The sequence below is a fragment of the Amphiprion ocellaris genome, chromosome 2, assembly GCF_022539595.1.
Source record: "Amphiprion ocellaris isolate individual 3 ecotype Okinawa chromosome 2, ASM2253959v1, whole genome shotgun sequence".
Taxonomy (NCBI): domain Eukaryota; kingdom Metazoa; phylum Chordata; class Actinopteri; family Pomacentridae; genus Amphiprion; species Amphiprion ocellaris.
This window is the reverse complement of record NC_072767.1, coordinates 33,604,860-33,620,590: the sequence shown is the minus strand read 5'-3', so window position 1 is coordinate 33,620,590 and position 15,731 is coordinate 33,604,860. Positions and strand designations below refer to the sequence as shown.

The following is a 15,731-nucleotide window of genomic DNA, read 5'->3' as shown; positions in this document are numbered from 1 at the left end:
CATGCCTCTGCGCCCCCCTCGGGGGGCGCGCCCCACTATTTGAAAAACACTGGGCTAATCTGCAGTATCTGTAACAACCGTGTTGTCCACTAGGGGGCGGAGTCAATCGTGTGACTGAAGTGATGCCCCTTTTTATACATCTGTAAATTTGTGGTTTTGTTTCACAAGTATGTTAAGTATTATATTTAACTCTGTTCTATCGTTTTTTTCATGTACGACTTTCTACTTTAGCAAAAATAAAAACAAGATTAGAAAGGAAATGACATAACAGGAAGCGATACCGAACACCACTAAAACTGGCTTCCCTGAGTTTTGCCTTCCAGGAAGCGACTTCCTAAAGGTCTGTAATCCAGAATCCACACTACTTGTTTTTAAGCGGCAAACATAAATCCTGATGGGCGCTATGATGCATACACTTAACACTGTTAAGTTAACAGTGTTTGGCTTAATTGTAGTTTAGTACAAAACTTGTGAGGAAGCGTTTCCTGCAAGACAAACAACAGGGTACATGCGACGATAATAAACCCAAACCCAAAACACCACGGCGCATGTGCAGTCGCTAAACTAGCGTGCTGTATTTTCCCAAGGAGAGGTTAACTTTTGGTTTATTTATTGCATTGAAAAACCATTTAAACAGCGAAACAGAAGCACTCGCAGCAGGTGGCAGTGTGAGCTCTCCGGTTAGCTTGTTAGCCTTTAGAGAGCCAGAAGAGGCAGAAGGACGTTAACGGCGTTAATGTGTGCTCTGCAGTGGCTCAGTCACTGGTGGCTTTAGTGTTATGATCAAAAGTGATTGTGGGACTTTATTGCAGTACAGATGACACTAATCAGAGAGCTCCCTGAGGCAACATGACAGCACTGCGGAGGATTCGTTCATGGCTGCCTCTCCTGCAGCGACCCTGGACATACAGCTGTCAGAGAGCAGCAGCGTTCTGCAGGCTGCTGCTCACTCATCACCATGCAGCTGCAGCCAACACTTTCCAACAACACTTCAACAGAGGGGCGTTCACTTTGCTGTCCAGGACGTTTGGGCTCTCTGCCTGCAGGCTGAAGAGCACCGATGACTTCAGTAGTCATGACACTGGATATTCAGAGGAGGATGATGATGAAGAAGACTTCCTGGAGGACAGCGAGGTGGAGGAGCTTTTCCAGCAGCAGATTCCTGCAGTGGTCGGAGAGGGACAGCAGAGAGTTTTCGTTGTCCATCCTGATGTGAAGTGGGGAAGGAGGAAGCAGCATCTCACCACCGGTAACAAGACAAGCATGCTTAGATGAAAATGATGGCTGGGTCAGAGGGTTTCTTTTCAGATTTATACCTGTTACATGTGCAGCTGAGCTGATGATGGCTGAGGCTGTGGGGCTCGTGAACACCTTAGACAACTGGACAGTGGTGGACAAGATCATCCTCTCCACCAAGACCCCAGAGAAGAAGAGGATATTTGGGAAAGGCAACTTCGAGTCTCTCACAGGTACTGTGCTATCCCAGTGTTCACCTGTGGATCTGTACATTTTAGCAGTTCATAATAATCATCTGTTCCCAAGAGCTTCAGCAGGAGACGACTGAACTCCTTTTTTGGCTCTTCAAAACATTCTGCCTCTCATCTAAGAGGCTTCCTCAAGTGGGGACTAATGGGGAGTCCTGGGCATTTATTGACACCCCTTAATCATATGACTCACGGTCCATTAACAATCCAAAACTCAAATGATTCAAGGTTTGAGTGACTGTGAAACTCCTGTGGAGGGATCTCAGGACTGTGTTGTAACTACCTGATAAGTGGTGTTGAAGTTCCCAGTCTCTGTTTTGAGAAGCACGTTGGGTGATTCACTAAAAAATTGACTAGTGCTTCCCACCTGACCCCCTCAGAAATAGCCTATATTTTACAATAACTTTAGTATATTTAATGAAGCTATGCACACTTTTACTATCATACTATATATATTTTCCAAGTCCTAGCCCCTTAAGGTACACAGAGGTGGGTTGAAGTTTCGCATTTTGGCTCCCTTATAACTTCGTATGTACAGAAGGTAGAACTTAAAAAGTTCAGGGCTGAAAAACACATTTGAGATCTGGACTCCATAGAGGAGGTGGGTGAGGTGGGTGAGAGGAGGATGTTGTCAAAGCTCACATCCATCATGGACAATCCCTCTCACCCACTGCATGACACTGTGGGGTCTTTAAGCAGCTCCTTCAGCAGCAGACTGAGACATCCACCCTGCAAGAAAGAGCGCTATCGCAGGTCCTTCATCCCATCTGCTATAAGACTTTACAACATCAGCATCACTGGCTGATGTTAACATAAACTGGACTATATCATTACCACCCCAAACCATAAAATTTGCACAGACATTCTTGCACTGCACATCTTTGCACTTTTAAACTTTATTTTTATTTTTATTTTTTCTGTTAAAAATTTTGCCACCCTTGTATATATTGTAAATAAAACTGCTGTAACAATGTAAATTTCCCCTGGAGTGGGGAGAAATAAAGAACTTTATCTTATCTTATCTTATCTTAAAACTGCAACTGAATAAGCCAATTCAGAATCTCGCCGCGCGCAAGGTATGCTGGTCCGGGTCAAAGGTCGGGATACCCCAGATCATAAACATGGCCGAGTGCGACGCAGATATTGATTACTTTGAGCGTTGTAAAGTCGATGCTTTAAAGGAGTTTTGTAAGAAACGAGGATATAGTGTTATTGGGAAGCGAAAGAAAGAACTCGTGTCCCTTGCTTGGGCATTGTCATTTCAAAAGGCCCCAGTAGTTTTAACAAAACAGCAGGAAAGGGAGGCTGTCAACCTTGATTATAAATCCCTGCTCGAGATCGATGTTGTTGGGTGTCACCTGAGAATTCCAGATCCTTTAGAGCTCAGAGAAGGTTGGGAGAATGAGTCGACAGCAGCAAATAAATGGCCACCCTGCATGTTTTGTTTTTTTTCTGCAATTTTTACACTCTGTTTCTTTTTCTTATCTATTCCTGCACTGCCTTTATACTGTTTCTTTGAAGCTGCTGTAACGGTGAACTTTCCCCACTGTGGGATCAATAAAGTTTATCCTTATCCTTATGTACATAGATATCAATAATTATCTGATTAGCAAGGACGAGCAAAACTTGCTAACGAGACTTGCTAACGACTACAGAGAAGGTAATAATATATGATCTTATGTCAAACTTACTAATTTAATCCATTCGGCACGACGTTCTGGATCTTTTCTTTCAGCAGGAAATGTGACGAGTAAATAAGGCGGGTCACATATACAGCGCGATGTTCCTTTATTGCACTCGTGAATAGGGCAAAACTCTTCCATCTACTTCTTTAGCCCACGGGTACCGTTGTGGCAGTCCCGCACTGAACAATGGGGACCTGGCATATTGCCTTAAAAAGGCTTTAAGCAGTGTAAACACTTTATAGTAGCTACAAATAGCAGGTAGTTCCACTGCGATAGTATGGCTTCGTCGAGCTTTGTTGATAACGTAGTGTGGGATGAACTCTGACCCGGAAGCTATTGAGGGATAAACGCGAATGCGTACTGATAATTCCGATTTGGCTTATTAGTTTCATATTCATATTCACTAGGTGTCACAATCTAAATCCAAATCCAAAAATCTTGTTTTTGTTCAGTTAAGTTTTTTCTATAACCAATATTTAGCATCTTGTGAGATGTATCTTATTTTAAATAGAAAAACTGCACAAGTTACAGACTATTATGTAGAGTGATAGGAACCAGCATTAGTAGCCTGAATATATTGTCTGTTTTCGTTTAATTTACGAGAGAAAACTTAAAAAAGTGCGTTTTAGGTAAACTTTCAAGGGTCTTATGGTGAAAACAAGTTCTAGTGTAATTTAAAATTACATTTTGATTCACGTCTCATCTTCTAGACATGGTGTCAAAACAAATGTCTAACAGGCATATATGCCAGTCCCCACCACTCATTTAGAGCAGAGAAAGCTACTTGGGTTAGAGTTGGTTTCTACTGAAGCACTTATGATTAAAATGACCTGAATGACTGCGATTGTACACAAACATTAATCATGTGCGTTTTCCCTTTCAGAGAAAATCAGGCAAACAGCAGGAATCACTGCTGTGTTTGTGAATGTTGAGCGTCTGTCCCCTTTGTCTGAGGTGAGCTTTTCTAAGGATTACTTTTTGGCTGTGGTTTGTCAGAGATTTCATGTGCTGACATCTGTTTTTCAAAAATCTGTTCAGAGGGAGTTTGAGGAAATCTGGGGGGTGAAAGTCTTTGACAGATACTCAGTTGTTCTTCACATTTTCCACTGCAACGCTAGAACCAAAGAGGCCAAGTTACAGATCTCGCTGGCAGAGATCCCCTTGTTAAGGTAACTGCCTGAAATTTTCCATCATTTAAGTATTTTTTGCATTTTGTCACATTTTTTGTTATACTGCTACTTAGACGTAGATTTCACACACATTTGTAATCCCTAATAAAAACATGAAAGCAGCAGAAGACTTTTTTTTAAACAGTATGGCATTACTTATAGATAAAACACTGTCTCTGACAGGAGAGCATCTACTCTCTTCAGTACTGGGTCTTTTACTCTAAAAAATGTGAATTATGAGTGCATGCAAAACTGAATCAATAGAGGAAATCATAGTTTATAATTTAATTCCTATGCATTCCGCTATGTTTTGAATTGACACCTGGTGCTTCCTTGACATACATGAAGACATTTACAACTTACATTGATCCAGAAAATACAAAACATTTATTTTTAAAAAGTTTTGGACAATTAAGATGGTTTCAGTCTGATTTCATGATGCCTAATTGTTTGAATTTTCCCTCACTTCAATGCCAGATCTCGTCTAAAAAATGAAGTGGCAAACTTGGATCAGCAGGGTGGAGGGTCGAGATACATCGGCGGCTCAGGTAACATAACATTCACAATAGAAACTAAGTAGCAACAATTCATTGATTAATCAGTTAGTTGTCAGCTCTTCAATCGGCAGCTATTTCAACAGTCGATTAATCGGTCTGAGTAATTTGTTTTAGAAAATAAAGCGTAAATTCTTTGACTCTAGCTTCTAAAATGAAAATATTTCTGGTTTAAACTGAATAGCACTGAGCTGTAGACTAAACAAGACACTTGAGGATGTAATGTTGGGCTTTGAGAAACGCTGTTTGACACTATTTTTCTAAATTTTTTGAGAGTTAACAGATTCATGGACAATGAAAATGATCTTTAGTTGCAGCCCTGATCCACTGTGGATACTAAGCTGATTGAGTATATTGAGCCTGTTATAAACAGCATTCCTCTTGCTGAATGGTCTTTACAGGTGAGACTCTGTACGAGGTCCAGCAGAGACTGTTAAAGGAGCGAGAGCTGAAGATTCGCTCAGCGCTGGAAAAGCTTCGGAAAAAGAGGCACCTGCTGCGATCTCAGCGTAAACACAAGGAGTTCCCAGTTGTGTCTGTGTTAGGATACACCAACTGTGGTGAGAGACACGCCCCATTAGGTCCAGTGTTTTATGATAATGCAGTGTTGAGTGTTAATTTTTTGCCTTCGTCTGTGTAGGAAAAACAACTCTGATCAAAGCTCTGACTGGTGACAGTGGCCTTCAGCCCAGGAACCAGCTTTTTGCAACCCTGGATGTCACCGTTCACGCCGGCCAGCTGCCCAGCCGCATGACTGTCCTGTATGTGGACACCATCGGTTTCTTATCCCAGCTGCCCCACCAGCTCATCGACTCCTTCTCTGCCACCCTGGAGGACATTAAACACTCTGTACGTACTCAAGTTTTATCTCACATTTGTATCAGTGTGGTTTACAGTCTAAAGAGCACACAACTTCCTCTGTTCTCTAACAGCTCTTATTAGTCTTTTTGGGTTTTCCCCTTTTCTTTCAGTGTGTTATATAGCTGCTTATTTGCAAACTTACAAAGCCCACGCCCAAGGGAGTTATTCTCTTCCACTGTTCCTTACCTGCCTGGAACGCCTCATTTTAAGTCAAGACCTTTCTTACATTACTTATCTATGGCACCAGGGAAAACATGTATATGATGCCTAGCACCTAGTTTCGCCGCTAAACCAAGAATGAGCAGCTTTCTCTTATTCCAAGATTATTTCCTTGCTACAAGTGCTTCTACTAGAGCTATATCGCTTTGACTGTAAGAGATCTGAAGCTACAATGTGTAACCAATATTAGACCAATTATTATTATTATTATTATATAGACCAAGCAGAGCAGCCAGCTTTTCAGGGAAGGAAGCTTCAAAGAGACGAGCTAAAACAATGTGTTTTTTACATTAATGCATGCAAATATATTGGATAATACACCTGTAAATGTGCATAACGGGCTCTTTAAGTCCTCAAGTTGGATGAGGAAAAAGTAATTAATAGGTAAAAACTGGAAGAAAACTCAGGACTGAAACCCTTTGGACCAACAGACATGCAGTAGATGTTGTGCACAGAATAGAGAAATCCATAACATGGACCATCAGGATAACCGAATCCCATAAAGAGCAGTTGTCTCATTTATACTGAACAGCCACAGCATTAAAACCATCTGACTAATATTGTGTGGGTATTTTCATGGGTCACCTGTGGTCTCTGCACTGTGATGTGGGCAGCAGATCCTTTGGGTCCTGTGGGTTGTGGTCCCTCTGTGGATCAGGCTTTTTCTGGAGCATTGTGAGAATACTCAATCAGGTTAGGATCTGTGGAGTTTGGAGGTTAGGTCAACACCTCTGGCTCTTGCTGGAGTGATTTTTGATTGAAGAGGGCTGTTGCTATGAGCGGACGGTCTGCAACGATGTTTAGAAGGATGACACGTCAAAGCTACATCCACATAAATGCCAGGATCCAAGGTTTCCTAGCAGAACATTGTATTGTGATGAGATAATCAATGTTATTCAGTCAGTCTGGTTTTAATGTTGTGGCTGACTGGTATATAGAAAGCATAAAGATGTACCTGATGTTCATATGTATTGATGAACTATGGGATGTTCAGCTCATCTTTTACAGTGACTTTAGGAGTAGAGTTGCTGACTCAGTGCTCATCTTCCTTCCAGGATCTGCTGGTTCACGTCAGAGACATCAGTCATCCAGAGACGGTTAATCAGAAGGCGAATGTACTCAATGTCCTGAAGAACCTGCAAATCCCCGACAGGCTGATGAGCTCCATGATAGAAGTACACAATAAAACCGATCTCATTGACAGGTACGTAAGAGCAAAAATCCTGTCACAGCTGCACATGTAATTCTGTATAAGTTCAATTTATTATAGAGAAGAAGATCAAGTTTATCCTCAGGGAAAAAATACAAAATGAAATCCTCTGTTGACATACATAAAAGAGCTAAAATGCACATTTAATGGTAGAATGTCTCAATGCAGAGCAATATTTAGTCACAACATGACAAGTTGGAAAGACAGACACAAATCGCCTCCAGAGAACCCACATTCGTATCTGTTATTATGAGTGTCAGCATTTTATCGATCTGTTTTTCTGTGTGTCAGTTACCAGCCTGCAGAGCCCAGCGCACTGCCCATCTCTGCCCTGGAGGAGCAAGGCCTGGATGAGCTGCAGCGAGCAGTGGAAGAGCAGATTTTAAAGTCTACAGGGAAACAAAGTTTAGACCTCACAGTTAACCTCAGCACTCCTCAGCTCAGGTGAGAGTGTAGATCTGTTCCTGTCAGCGTATTATGATTATTATGGTTTAGAATAGCAACGCATCTGTGGTAAGCATGCGTTCTCATCCGCAGCTGGCTGTACAAAGAAGCAACCGTCCAGGATGTGCAGGTGAACGCAGACGAAGGATCGGCCGTCGTCAGGGTCATCATCAGCGCCGCCGCTCACGGACGCTACAAAAAACTGTTCGGAGGCACATATTAGTAGCTGCGGGAGCAATTCAGGACTGCAAACTGTACCATAAGATAATGCATTATTGCTGTACAGTATATTAAAATACCTGAAGATACAAATTTGTAACAGTTTAAAGTATTGTCTTGTAAACATACACTGATGGCACATAATAGATTTAGATAAAAAATATACTGAATGTAAGAAATACAGAAACTGCAGATAAAAATCAGTGATGATTAAATTTCATATAAATTGAGAGAAGCTAAGTAAATGTATAATGAGGTAAGATGTGGCTCTTTATGAATCACAGCTAATATTGCTTCTTTATCTGGATGGAATTCCTCCGTCGCAGTTTTTGGTTCAGTGCGATCACTTGAGAGCAGAGCGGAAGGGGCCCAACAAAGTCTCCAGCGATGATGTTGAGGCTTTTGGGGTCCGATCCAGGTGTCTGCTCCTCCACCCACTTACTCAAAATGTCCCAGTTGCTGTAGGTCAACGTCCGCAGAGATTCCTTCCGGTTCTTGGCAATGTAACACCGATCAGCTGTCAGGTTCAGGCCAGAGACGAAGAATCCCTCTGAAGAAAAAGAAAAGACGCCAGGAAATACACTCAATGAGCTTTAATCCTCTAAATCCCAAAACATAGATTTGAAAGACATGTTGTCTTTTTAAAAAATGCAAAAAAATTACACCATTTATCAGAACCTGAAACAGTGGAAACAGATCATCGCAGTTTTAACTTTCCAGCAGTCCTTGAGCTGCTTATATGTTAGGAAACGTAACCAGATTGGACGTGTTTTGCTCCGGTCACATTTTTCCTCCCTGTGGGCTCAATTGTTACTGAAACACAAATTCTTGCACCACTATGGAAACAGCACAACAATGGTTAGAAATAGAACTCAAAAATGTCTATTGTACAGTTTTACACAAGTTTAATTTCATGAATTATAAGAAAAGCAGAAGTTATTTTTATTATTTATTGTACAAAAACAGAAAAAACTACAATCACCATACAACAGTTTATCCAAGTGTCCACAAGTGTTACCAATATTGAAAAAAATTTTCATTCTTCATAGTATAAATATATTTTTTTACATAGATTTTTAAATTGTTTCTCTGTTCTGTGTAAAACACAACCTGCAGTTCAGCCAAAAAGTCCCAGCATTATTTTTGCCATGTGACTGTTGGTCACAGCTGAGTCAGTCAAGGCTTCACAGTTACGTTGAGGAGGGCAGATTTTTTTTAGTAAGACATGTAGAATAAAGTGGTAGTGGTGAAATATCTTCAATATGTAGAGCCACCATTGTTTCGTGCATTAGTCACACTTGTGGGCTTTTGGAAAACTGCTGTACATGTTTATTCCAGGTTTATCCATTTCTGTAAAATGAATAATCAAAATAATGGTCATCAAAATAATGGTAATTTATGACTTTCTGAGTTCTCTCTACTTCTAGTCATGGTAGCTCTGTTTCCATTAAGGTGCAGGACTTTATATTGCAGTGAAAAACGAGGCCAGAGCAAATAAAAATGTGACAGGAGCAAAGAAGGCCCAGAAACTGCTTGGAGTTCAGAAGGTTAATGTTAAACATCCTAATCTTCACAGTCCAAGGTCAAACTCACCTGGACGTCCCTGCTGCTTGTTCCACTCCAAGTAACTGATCACTCCTTGTGCAGTGTGCTTGTTGGCCCACCAGTAAGGGATGGCAGGCCACAGCTCCTGATGTCTCGCTGCAACCTGGGAGTCGTAGGACAGAATGACCTGGTAACCAGATGCCCAAAGGTTCCTCAAGGTCAGGACTGATTCCTGGGGAGGAACGGTTACATGCTGTAAGGGGTTGTGATGTTTTTATACAATATATCACATATATGAGAAGAAAACTGACCGTCCGGGGGCACAGTTTGGAGCCGAACAGCTTCTTCAGGGAGTAAATGAACGATTCATGGCGTGTGTCGTCCATTCCCTCCAAATGGCTGCAAGCGAGGATAACAATCTCCTTTGGGTGAGACTTCAGCCAGGTGGCAACAGACACAAGCGTTTCCTGTAGAGAAAGGACATCAGCTGTGAGCAATATGAAAGTTTAAACTGAAGCCTTTACTTGAATTAAACTCACCAAAACTGTTAAATGTGTGTATATGACGTGTGTGAAGTACAGGTCGCTGGATGAATCGTTGGGTTTATGTGCGATACGGAGGTCAAAGAAGCGAATCCCCATCGACAGCTGCTCCTCGATGCTTTTATCCTGAAGGGAAGAGACTATAAATCTCAGTGAATTGTGACAATAATGACAATCAGATGTATCGTTTTACAGTAACTGATATATAATGGATCGAGTAACACAAGTACGTGTTCTATCTAAGAGGGGATTTCCTAATAGGGAAGTCCACAAAACCACATTCACATAGCACATCGCTGTAAAGGAGCTGTTTGATGAAAAAGAGCCTTTTTAGTGGGGAATCAAACTTGTTTTTGCAGACATGTTAAAGGAGAAGTGTGTAGGATTTAGTGGCCTTGAACAGTAAGACTGAAGATTGCAACCACCTGAATGCCCCTCGCTTCACCTCTTTTCAAAAGGTGCTCATACACTATATTGCCAAAAGTATTCGCTCACCTGCCATTCCTAATCCATAGGGTTCGATATGACGTCGGTTCACCCTTTGCAGCTAGAACAGCTTCAACTCTTCTGGGAAGGCTGTCCACAAGGTTTAGGAGTGTGTTTATGGGAATTTTTGACCATTCTTCCAGAAGCACATTTGTGAGGTCACACACTGATGTTGGACCAGAAGGTCTGGCTCTCAGTCTCCTCTCTAATTCATCCCAAAGGTGTTCTGTCAGGTTGAGGTCAGGACTCTGTGCAGGCCAGTCAAGTTCATCCACACCAGACTCTGTCATCCATGTCTTTATGGACCTTGCTGTGTGCACTGGTGACCTCTTGGCACTATGCACCTCAGCATCCACTGACCCCGCTCCGTCAGTTTACATGGCCTACCACTTGGTGGCTGAGTTGCTGTCGTTCCCACACACTTCCACTTTCTTACAATACAGCTGACAGTTGACTGTAGAATATTTAGGAGCGAGGAAATGTCACGACTGGATTTGTTGCACAGGTGGCATCCTATCACAGTTCCACTGGAATTCACTGAGCTCCTGAGAGCGACCCATTCTTTCACAAATGTTTGTAAAAGCAGTCTGCAGCCTAGGTGCTTGATTTTATACACCTGTGGCCATGGAAGTGATTGGAACACCTGATTCTCATTATTTGGATGGGTGCGTGAATATTTTTGGCAACATAGTGTATTTATCAGGTCTCTCTCCACCTCTTTCCAGTGTTTACTTTTGCAGACTGACAGGAGGCCAGAAACCAGTTAATACAGAAATAACATAATATTTGTCAAATAAAGTAATTAAATGTTAAAGGCATGTAACTTATCTTTCTTTTGAATTACTTTAAAATAAAGTGAGAAACAGCCAAGATTTTAAGATTTTAATATACTGACAAATATAAAACGTCCCAGCGTTAATAATTTGTTTCATTTATTCAGCCAGCCCTCTATTGTTGGTATGTTTTATCCTGCTGGATACAAGCTGTGTATTAGAATCTGCATTTCCATAAAACTGACAAAATGTTTTTAAGTAAACGCTTGAAATATTGCAAAACAATGGAAAAAAACAACACATCTGTAATAAGCACAGTAGAAGAAGCTGAAAACAAAATCAGTTAAAAAGAAAAAAGACCTTGAAGAAGAAACAACCAAAACTTTGGTCATTTATTAAAGAAAAATGTTGAGTCTACAGACTTTAGGAGCTGTTTTCAATCAGGAAAGCTGTAATTATTCTTCCACATCAGCCGATATTTACCAAGTTTCATGCTGTCCAGACATGAAAACATCAAAAGCAGCAGCTGATCAGTCCCTAAATCCTCCACACTGGTAGTTTAAAGGTGCTAAAATCAATATTTTTAAATTTCCAATGAAAGTGACCAAGTCTTTGCTGTCAGAGCCCTTCCTCCTAAACAGACAGTACTTAAATTGTTTTATCTTGTTACACCTTAAATTCTGCTTTTTATTACTTAAATATATGTTTTAACAGTAAAGCACTTTGTAGCTTTGTGTTTGAAAGATGCTATATAATGAACTTTATTATCACTATTATAAATGTGAAAGCTGTTTCCAGTATTGAGGAACCGAAGTAAGTTTTTTTTTTTTTTTTTTTCAAATCCACCCAACCCTGCAGTTCCTCTAATCTCTATACAGTGATTTAGAGAGTTTCTTGTCATTGTTTGGTTTTCCACCACAAAAGTCTGACCTTTCGGTTCATTTTATCCACTCAGCAGCTTCATTTCTAGTAGCCAGCAGCTATTTACAGTGGAAAAAAACATGTTGTCTCTTCAAACTTTGGACCATGTTGTTAAACCATCAGCTGATATCTGAGTCTGACTGCAATAACACCCACAGCAATTACCCACAGATGTCCTCACATCACTCTGACGTAATAATGATCAGCACAAGTTGTCTGGTTGTTGCCGTATCTTTGACTTTTAGGATCATACAGACCTGTGTGGTAGCCCATTTGAAAATGACCGGCCTTGTGAAACAGTAGAAAAGTCCATCCAGGACCCGGAAAAAGTCTGACTCAGACCTGAGAAGCGGAGAGTTTATGTCCAGACAGTAGCTCATAGCATCATGGCTCCCTATGTGAACAGACACAATAAAATACTGGAAGTTAAGAAACTGGTTTCAGTTAATGCTAGAAACACTCCTTCCTCATTACTTGAAGTCTTGTTTGATGGTAATCATGTTTGATTATTTTAATTACTGTAGTGTGTCTGTGTGGTGAAGACTGTGTCCTGATCTTAATAACCAGAATAAATGAAGAATTTAATGTTAAAATTACTTTGATTTTTTTACTTAATAACACTACAGTGTGAAAATACAATTCAATTCAATTCATTTTATTTATGTAGCGCCAATTACAATTCAAATTGTCTCAATACGCTTTACAAAACCCATATGCCTGAACCCCCAGAGCAGCCCTGAGGTGACATTGGCAAGAAAAAACTCCCTTTTAACGTGAAGAAACCTTGAGCAGAACCTGACTCTTTCCAAGTTTCATTAAAAAAAAAATCTAATTTCTCCTTAAGTAAAAATACAGAAGTATAATCACTAAATGTGCTCAGAATAGAACAATTTTATAGGGATCCCAATATAGAGAGGAGATTCAGCACCATGTGCTGACTTTTCTTTGGGGAATTTGAGTGTTTTAAGTGTTTTTTTTCTCTCTCAAACAACTCCTAACAAAACTAGTGACTCCCACATAAATTGCGTTCTGGATCATAAACTTTAGTTGTTCTATCCTTTTGATAGATTCAGGGCAGTAGTTGGGACAAATCTCACTAGAAAACGAAACACATGTTTACTTTTAACCCCATTTTGAGTGTGCAGTTTTTTTTTAGTTTCCCCCTTTCCACCCTTACATATCTTATGTTGTGTTCTGGCAGGAGGAAGCATTACAAAGTCTGCATCAGCAATAAGTGCAAGGCCTTAATGCTTTTATATGCTGATCATGTGCTTCATATATAACACCGCAGTCTGTTGTGAAATAAATGGAATTATAAAGGGGAAAGTACAATTATTCCCTCTGAAATGTAGCTGAGTACAGCTGTAAAGTAGCATAGACACTAAAGCATCTCAGTATTATACTTAAAGTACTTGAGTAAATGCAGTTTTTCTAGTTTTCTTTCTCCCACTGAATAAAGCTAGTGTCCACGTGTTAAAAGCTGAACAGTAATGATTTTGATAGTTTCAATTAAAAAAATGCCTTGAACGTCAGGTGAATATTAGAGATTTCTGAGATTTGCATGAATGTTGTGTGCATCACATCTTCGCTGTTTATACTACTATTGTTTGTTTCTTGAGGTCTGTAGATTTCTATTTATTATATATCTTCCATGGTCATTTCCTCAAAATTATTATTTTTTTCAGCAGCACTAAACTTTCCAGTTTTATTAAGATTCTTACAGAGCAGTCATACATCGTCTCCAGCCTGATTTTATGGAAAATTTAATACCAAAAAACATTGTGGAAAATGTCTGTTTTTCTGGCTGTTGGCCATGTTTTCTGATTTACTGAATGATAAAATTCCCCTTTGGGACAACCATTAATTCTAATATGTCAACATGATGACATTTTGAATATTTAAGCTGGCTTAAATTCAGATTTCTGCTCTGGGGGTTAATTCAAACTAGGGACTTTTAATATCTATCTATCTATCTATCTAATTTGCATATTTGCACATAATATTTCAGAGCATTTGTAATACAATAAATCTGAGGAAGCTTCAGAGGATGCCTGTTAGATACCCTGTGCTGCTGTGGTGTGTCCCCCTTCATTAAAATCCAGTCAGTTAAGGTAACTGATTGATTTAATTAAAAAGTAGTTTCAGCTCTAATGAACACAATTAAACAGCAGAAATACATGAGTGTAGAGTACAATCATTGAACATTAGCTGTGTACTGAGCTCCTACATGCTGATAAATCACTAATATTCTGGATCATGAAGCTACATTAGGAGGTAACACGGAAACAGATGGAACAAGTACCAGGTATGGCCAGGTCTGTGAGGGAAACGTCCCACAGCTCCTCGGGTAAAGCGGACATCCAGTCCTGGCAGCTGAGCTCCATGTCGCTCCGTCTGACCTGCAGGAGTCTCAGAGGAAGCAGGTCTGAGGTGCAGAAGTGAGAAACCCGATGAAAGTAATCATCCTATCTGCCTTCATGTGACTCCTCGGTGATCGACCGCAGACTTCAGTGAAGGAGGCGAACTTTGAGTTTCCTGGTTTGTCCTGAGTGGTTGACTGACAGCTGACTGGGTCACAAGAGAAGCCGGTCGGTTAACTCGAGAACGTCGCTTCAGTAAACTAAACTGCTCACTTATGTCCGCATCAAAACACACATTATTTACAGCTAGCTTTAGCTTTAGCCTAGCAAACGAACATCTTTATCAAAATACCCTCCGTGCCGGTGCTGTGACGTAGAACAAAATGGGGCGGGGCTTGTCCATTTAAATCACAAATGTAAAGAAAACGTAAATAATAATAATAATAATAATAAACAAATGCTCTAATTAAATTTTAAAAACCGACTTCGACACTTTCCAGTTCATGAGGTTTGTTTGTCATGGAAAAAATCATATCTAAAATAAAAATATACACAAAGCTTGTTCCTATGGGATCCAGGGAATTATTGGATTTCTGGGCTTTTCCATGTACACTGTTTTGAAATAAAAAAAAATAATAATAATAAATCAGTTTATTGTGCTGACCATTTCCACGTGTTTTGGGAATGCCCTAACATTTCTCAGTACTGGACAGATGTAATGACAGAGATTGGATCAATAATACACCTGGAATTAGAGTTTAGCTTTGATGCAATTGACTTAGGAAATTTGCCTTCTTCACTGACAAACGTGATAGATAATTAATTCGAATACTACTAGCAGGGGGGACAAAAGCAATAACCAAAAAAAAAAAAAAAATAAAAAAATGGCCGAGTAAAGATATCCCAAAAGTCACAGAATGGATAGAAATAATTCAGAAAATACACATTATGCAACCCCAAAATATGAAAGGTATTAAGGACAAAAAGTTTTACTCCTTAATATTTAATTTACTCAGGTAAATTTGCACCATAACTAACACTGTAGGGTCCTAACCTCAATATTTAAAGTGATTAGGTAATTTGTAATGCGTATCTGTACCTTTAAATGTGCCATAAAAACTTGGTATCTTGACTTGACTGTTTTTTATTTGTTACATGTGACATCTCAGACCAGTCTTTTAATGGGAGCCTTCACCAAACACGCCCAAATGATTTAATTACTCTGCAGGTGCCGGCTCTTTATGCTGAACTCTGGAAAA

General features: G+C 40.0%; 2 protein-coding genes across 5 annotated transcripts; one reads left to right on the top strand and one right to left on the bottom strand.

Moving 5' to 3' along the window:
• Positions 1-335: 335 nt before the first annotated feature.
• gtpbp6 (GTP binding protein 6 (putative)) lies at positions 336-7,938 on the top strand. 2 transcript variants are annotated; one of them, XM_023267068.3, is made up of 10 exons: positions 344-1,249; positions 1,332-1,469; positions 4,053-4,123; positions 4,208-4,338; positions 4,816-4,886; positions 5,294-5,452; positions 5,533-5,741; positions 7,028-7,176; positions 7,474-7,626; positions 7,720-7,938. In XM_023267068.3, exons 1-10 carry the CDS (start codon positions 850-852, stop codon positions 7,847-7,849), a joined length of 1,611 nt encoding a protein of 536 aa, XP_023122836.1. In that variant the 5' UTR covers positions 344-849; the 3' UTR covers positions 7,850-7,938. The 2 variants fall into 2 exon arrangements, with proteins under 2 accessions (XP_035802635.1, XP_023122836.1); XM_035946742.2 differs by having other exon boundaries at positions 336-1,249; positions 4,053-4,338.
• si:dkey-66a8.7 (PI-PLC X domain-containing protein 1) lies at positions 4,609-14,830 on the bottom strand. 3 transcript variants are annotated; one of them, XR_008603991.1, is made up of 8 exons: positions 14,415-14,830; positions 12,370-12,506; positions 9,930-10,058; positions 9,702-9,857; positions 9,439-9,622; positions 7,478-8,395; positions 6,928-7,108; positions 4,609-6,760 (listed from the first exon to the last, which is right to left on the bottom strand). XR_008603991.1 is itself a non-coding variant. In XM_023267071.3 (7 exons), exons 1-7 carry the CDS (start codon positions 14,494-14,496, stop codon positions 7,797-7,799), a joined length of 828 nt encoding a protein of 275 aa, XP_023122839.2. In that variant the 5' UTR covers positions 14,497-14,830; the 3' UTR covers positions 7,217-7,796. The 3 variants fall into 3 exon arrangements, 2 of the variants coding, with proteins under 2 accessions (XP_023122839.2, XP_023122838.2); XM_023267071.3 differs by lacking the exons at positions 4,609-6,760; positions 6,928-7,108 and having other exon boundaries at positions 7,217-7,828; positions 8,288-8,395; XM_023267070.3 differs by lacking the exons at positions 4,609-6,760; positions 6,928-7,108 and having other exon boundaries at positions 7,217-8,395.
• Positions 14,831-15,731: the final 901 nt, after the last annotated feature.